The 6,470-nt window shown below is 39.2% G+C and overlaps 1 protein-coding gene across 1 annotated transcript in view; it reads left to right on the top strand.

Annotated features, from left to right (window-relative positions):
- The window catches only part of PARP4 (poly(ADP-ribose) polymerase family member 4), a 116,201-nt gene that overhangs the window by 97,819 nt on the left and 11,912 nt on the right, over window positions 1–6,470 (top strand). Inside the window, exons 31-32 of the mRNA XM_006765331.2 lie at window positions 2,232–3,299; window positions 5,007–5,106. Of these exons, the coding sequence (XP_006765394.1) occupies window positions 2,232–3,299; window positions 5,007–5,106 (1,168 nt within the window). The remainder of the gene's footprint in view (window positions 1–2,231; window positions 3,300–5,006; window positions 5,107–6,470) is intronic.

Genomic DNA, 6,470 nt, shown 5'->3' with positions numbered 1-6,470 from the left:
TGGGTGTTTTGTGCTTCTTCACATTTCAATTCTTTGACTTGATTCTTGTGCTCCTCTGGTCTGCTGTTGGGTGTCTGTATATTATTCTTTATTTCAGTCAGTGTATGCTTAATTTCTAGTTGGTTCTTTATCACAACATCGAGGGTCTCATTAGATTTCTTGAGGATCTCACTACATTTATCAGCAGTTTTTGGAAAATTATTGAAAGTCCTTAAAAGTATGGTTTTGAGTTCTATATTTTCCATTTCTGGCATCTGCGTCCTGTTTCTTTGTCTCCGCATTTTTTATGCTCTCTTGGTGCAACCCCTAGTGGTCTTTATGCGCAGTCTTGTTGTAGTTAAGCCTAGATTGTTGTAGGTAATACTGGCGGGGATTTGACCTCCAGGCCAACTGGCTGTGAGAATCAGCTGTGTCTGCAGTGAGAGAACTTCTGTCCTCTAGGGAGGTGCTAATCTAGCCTTTGCCTGAGGCTATCTGGCAAATGCCTCTGTGCAGGGCTTGGGCGGGGCAGGTCACATGGGATCAACATTGGGTGCCGGAGTGAGCAGTTATGGCTGCTCTCAGTCCTGTAACCCGGGGCTCTGCCTCTCTGAGTCCCAGCAACCGCTGCAACCCTCGGAGAGAAAGCTCCCTTCGAGTTCCGCCCGAAGCCAGACAGTCCCACTTCTCCTGTTTGAGTCTGGGTCCCTAAAGACTCGCCCGGATATGGAGCTCAGAGTCTGCGACTCCCTCCCGATTGAAAACGCCAACTGTGCCCTAAGCCACCAGCCCGCTCTGCATGCACTCTGCATCTTAGTATTTGACTTCAGCACTGCGCCTCCTCTGAGTCTCGGTATGCGTTTCTCTTTCTTCCTAGTTGTAGGACTTCCACTCAGCCAGCGTTCCTGTGGTTCTGGGTGATGTCTGTTCCGTCTTTTAGTTGTATTTTTTTTTTCAGTTGATCAGCAGCCTTGCCAGGATCTCTAGCCACAATCTCCAGCCAAGTTCTGTGTCCATGTTCTCTTGCTAGGTTCTCCAGGTTCTCCAGCCAGGTTCTGTAGCCAGGTTCTGTCTCTAGGTTCTGTTGCCAGTTTCTGTCCAGGATCTTTTGCCATGTTCAGTCTCTAGGTTCTGTCTCTAGGTTCTGTGTCTAGGTTCTGTGTCTAGTTGTATTTTTGAAGTGGTTGTTCGGGGCAGCAAACTCCGGCATTAACTTATGCCGCCATCTTGGTTCTCCCCTTTTCTTCTATTTTTAACTATTATTTTGGAATGTATGTCTTATAATATGTTCTTCAATATTAATTACTTAAATTTATACTTAAAACTTGATTGAGCTGGGAAAGAACTACTCTTTTTAAATTCCCAATTAAAAAAATGGCACACATAAGTGTGGGACTAGCCCCTTATGTGTCTTCTACCAATCTCAATGTGCTTTCTTCTTTACTTCTCTAGTTGTAGGACTTCCGTTCAGCCACCTTTCAGGTGGTTCTGCATGATGGTTGTTCTGTATATTAGTTGTAATTTTGATGTGGTTGTGGGAGGCACCACCATCTTGATTCTTGAAATTTCTAAATAGCTCATTTACATTGGTAAAATTAGAGGCTACCCAATTCCAAAATGCCTCAAGGGCTTGTAATTCATATAAAACTGCATTTTATTTACATGTGACTTTTTAAGGAATTCTCTTTAAATTATATTCAAACAATAATAGTAACATAGCACCTTTCAATCCCTTTTGTTATATATTTTGTTTATATTCTGGTATAAAGATATATTCCCTTAGTTACTTTAAAGCTTTTGAATTTTTTTCCAGTTTTCTCATTTTCTGAATATTGCTGTAAAACAGTATAAAGGACTAGAAAATTTTATTTCAAATTACCAGCTTATTTTAGGGCTAGTTTACACACTATGACACTGCTAATTGTAAAATCTTGGGTAAATCACTTCTATGGTCTTTAGTTTTCTCTGGTGTAAAATAAGGGGTGTTCAAAATTCTGTGATTCTGAGAACTAAGAGGGATTAAGGTCTGTAATATATTTATTGCTGGTATCCTCTCCAAATCTCATATTCCATACCTATAAAATGAGGGTGTTTCATTTAAATGATCTTGAATAGCTTTATTTCTTTTTTTTTCAATGCTCTGGGATAAGCAATTGCTTGACTACAGGGAAGTCAGCTACTAAGAACGGCATTTGCTTGATTGGTCATTTTATTCTGTTTTCCCTGACATCATAATTTTTTCTTCTGGGCAGACTCTTTTAGCATCCTCTGGATGGGACGAAGAACTACAACTTGAATGTTTGACTAAAATAAAATGTAAATCATCTAAGCTGGAAGTTTTTAAAGGTTTTGGAGAGTGTAGCTTAGATTCCCACATACCAGAAAAACCTTTAACACAGAATTTTGAATGTAGAGATGTAGAAAGGCCATTGGACTTAAGTCAGGTAGATTCATTTAAACACACAGAAATTAAACCACATTTTACAAAAGCCAGTTCACCTAAAGTGGCTCTTTCCAAATCCTTTGCTGCCCCTGGTTCAACCAGTTCCCTAGCTGCTTCCTCTGTTGGTTCTGCTTTCCTCTCTCCTCGGAGCTCTCTTTTCCGTTCTCTTGCTAGTTCCAAACAGTTTGATCCACCTAATAATGAACAAGGCCTGAAGACAGACTATTGCCCTGGCATTTCCCTTGAGTGGGGTTCTCCTCCCAGCCTGCCTTCCCACAACCCGCCTTTCAGATCTTTTACTGGTTCTGCTTTCTCAGATGTCCTATTTAGCTACAGACAGTCAGATCTCCCTACACTGAATGAAGGCCCTGAGCTCGGTCCATTTACTGACAGTTCCCTTGAGTTGGACTCTCCCCCTCAGCAGAATCCTTTGTTCTCTTTTCCTAGACTTCCTCTCCCTGGTCCAGCTGGAGGGTCTAGCTTTCATCTTCTTCCTGGTTCCTCTCCTCTTTATTTTCCAACTTCCTCAGCTCCCTTAAGCACCAGTTACAAGCAACCAATGCATCAAATTGGCTTTGCTCCCTATGGGGCTCCTCCAACATGTGGGGCTTCTCCATTAAATATTTCTGCAAGAACTGCATCATCAGATTCTCTCCCACATACATATTTGACTGGCTTAAGTTCTTTTGAAATAGAAAGTGATGAAACACCAGGATTTTTTGCAAGTAGCCTTTTTAAAAAGGTAGAAAAATCTGATATAACAAGAAGAGACTTTCCTGCAAGCTTTCCGGTACTAAACGACGGGGATGACATAGACTGCAAAGAAAGCTGGATGAATTTTGTGCCTGGGACTGAACTCTTCAGTCTGCAAACCGAGGTATTAGTCTTATTTCACCTATATCTGTTGTTGATTTGCTTCATAGTTGAGAACAGTACTGCTCAAAGTATCTGGCCATTGAACTGTATATGACCAATCCACAGTGAGTTAAGAAGGGTCTTGTGACAGAGTATATCAACACACTGCTTCCTTCATTGAGAAAATCTTGCTGAGAAATTTTAAAAAAAGGCAATTGCACAAAACAGTGTACTCTATGATGACTGTTGTTTGTCTCTCTACCTATAACCCTTCGGCCAGAATATCATGCTAATGAATGATAATATTTCTCAGCTGAAAATGAGTATCCCTGAATGGGCCAAGGGTAAGACCTTAATTTCCTAGGATCTAGGACTGATGATCTATAAGTCACATGAATTTCCCATTGTGATGTTAAGCACAGACACTATACTAGTAAGCATACTCTAAATATTTCTGCAGAAGGTCCTGGGAATGTTACTCAGTATGTAAGATTGTGTTAGAGCATGTGTCAGGATCTAGGATTGTGCTTATTAGCTTCTCAAATGGAATGATTAAATAATTTTTTCCTCCTGCACAGGTACTAAGGCTCTCTCTCACATCTGTAGTTATTTCTTTTGATGTCGTTTAGTAACAGAAACAACTGGATTTTGTATAAGACTAAGTTTGAGTCCCAATGCTGCTACTTGGTGATTTGGGGCAAGTCAGATAACCTTTTTCAGCCTCAGTTTCCTTACCCATATAATGGGAATAATAATAGTATCTACATTGTATTGTGGTTTCAGGTTTAAACAAGATAATAACAGTTGCCCAGCTGCCCTAACCTGGAAAGATGTACATAAACGCAGTATAGGTAACAGTATAGCAGCCACTGCTGTCTGTGGACCCTGGAGCCAAACTGTTAGGGCTTAAATCCTGGCTGTGCCACTTCTTAGCTGTGTAACTTTGAACAAGTACCTTAACCTTTCTGTACTCCAGTGTCCTCAATCTGCAAAGTGGCTATAATAATAATACCTCCACAAAGAATGGCTGAAAAGATAAAATACCACCTAGCACCTGTTCAATACTGGTTGGGACATATTATCACTGCTGATATTTTTCAAATTATGGTCATAGATTCTTTAACATGTGCATCTGCCTGTGATATCACCCTCCTTTCTGCTCCCTGTATGGGTTCCCCTGAGACCTAGAGTCTGTCTAATCCTCACATGGAAGCTTACCTCACTCCCACAAGCATGTGACAAAGGTTAGCCTGAAAAGCAGTGGTTCTTTGCTGGGGTGAGTGGGGGACAGTGAACACAAGGAAGTAACTTAAAAGAGCATATTCAACATAAAAATTTTATATTTAGTAAAAAATTGTCAGTTTCATGATTCAGACATCATAAGGGCACATTTTTAATGTTTAATAAAGGAATCATGCTATTTAAAAGTTTGAGGAACATTGCTTTGAGAAACAATGCATTGTTAGAAGAAAAAATACGTAGTACCATTTTTAAAATATCTCTACACATGTGCCTTTTTTCAGACTTTTTATAAATGCCACTAGATATTTAGTATCTATAGTATGTACTGTGTCTCTAGTATATGAAGAACTTTGATTTTACAGTAATAAAAATTTTAGACATGTCTTAATAAACTGAATTGAAATAATTGGAAACGTACTCATCCTATAACTTCTTATGTGATGAAATTTCAAGAATGTTAGTTAAATTTGTTTCCTGAACTTCATAGGATGGCTTCTGGAAACTTACACCAGCACTGGGACTTATATTAAATCTGAATACAACTATTTTGAACAGTTTTCTTGTACAAAAAGGCATTCGATCTCTAGGTAAGTCACTATTTTTCTATTAATTAAATCACATGCTCTAATTGTTATAACTTTTGTAAGCTAGTGCATTAATATAATAATTATGTAAGTTACATATGAATGGAATTATATTTGTTAATCATCAAAGGAAATAGGGGATTAGTTTCTAGTAATATCTTTACCACCAATTAGGGTATCACCTATGCAAGTTTATTAGCATAAGTAGCAATAACTGCTATTTTAAAAAATTCAAATCTTAAGTCGCTTAACACAAAGATTACTTTCTTGTCCATATCTCAGTCAAATATCAGTAAGCAGGGAAGTTTCACTCCACATAGTCATTTAGAGACCCAGGCCCTTTCCATATTGTGGCTCTATTAACATGTGTCTTTAAAAATTACTCTGGTGGAAGAAAAGAAGAAAAAAGATGACTCTGGCATCATTTACCAGGTAGACATCAGGGAGAGAGTGAAAATGTGGCAAGAACTAGTCACAGAGCCCCACCCAGATACATGACTTTGTGCCTGTGAAGAGAAGACTGTTTTAGTAAGCAGCCTGTCAGACTCTGCCAGAGCAGGTTGTTCAGCTGGACCTGATTCTTTTTATGACAATGAATTGGATGGATGAAAAGATCCTAGAGACATCCTCAAACCCAAAAGTAGTTTGAAGGCCAAATGCTAGCCCTAGGTTAAGAGATTTTTTAATTAATTTTTTCTATGTTATAATTGATTTCAGAGAGAGGAAGGGAGAGGTTGGTAGAAACATTAATGGTGAGAGAGAATCATCAATTGCCTGCTTCCTGCATGACCCCTACTGGGGATCGAGCCCACAACTCCAGCAAATGCCCTGACCAGGAATTGAACCGTAACCTCCTGGTTCATGGATCAACACTCAACCACACCAGCTGGGCTAAGAGATTTGTTTATTATTATTATTTTTAATCTTTATTGTTGAGAATATTACAGATGTCCCCTTCTCCCCCCCCCCATTGTCCCTCTCCACCTGATTCCCAATGGGCCCCAGGCCCTCACCACCCTCCTGTCTGTCTTTATAGGTAAGATCTTTGGTTAATCTCTTCCAGCTCTCCCACCCCTCCCTCCTCCTCCTCCTCCTCCTTCTCCTTCTCTTCTTTCTTCTTTTCTTCTTCTTCAATACCCTTTAAAGTTCATAATACTGATTTGGTAGTGATGAACTCTTTTAGCTTTTTCTTCTTTGTGAAGCTCTTTCTCTGAGATTCATCAGTCTGTGCCATGCTTCCATACCTCTGATTCTATTTTATTTGACCAGTTTATTTTGTTCATTAGATTTCTTGTTTGTTTATTTTGATTTTTAGATTCAATTGTTGATAGTTATATACTTGTTGCCATTTTATTGTTTATATTTTC

The sequence above is a fragment of the Myotis davidii genome, unplaced genomic scaffold, assembly GCF_000327345.1.
Source record: "Myotis davidii unplaced genomic scaffold, ASM32734v1 scaffold840, whole genome shotgun sequence".
In the NCBI taxonomy this organism is placed as follows: Eukaryota; Metazoa; Chordata; class Mammalia; order Chiroptera; family Vespertilionidae; genus Myotis; species Myotis davidii.
The sequence above is the reverse complement of the archived record's forward strand: the minus strand, read 5'-3'. Positions and strand labels throughout refer to the sequence as shown.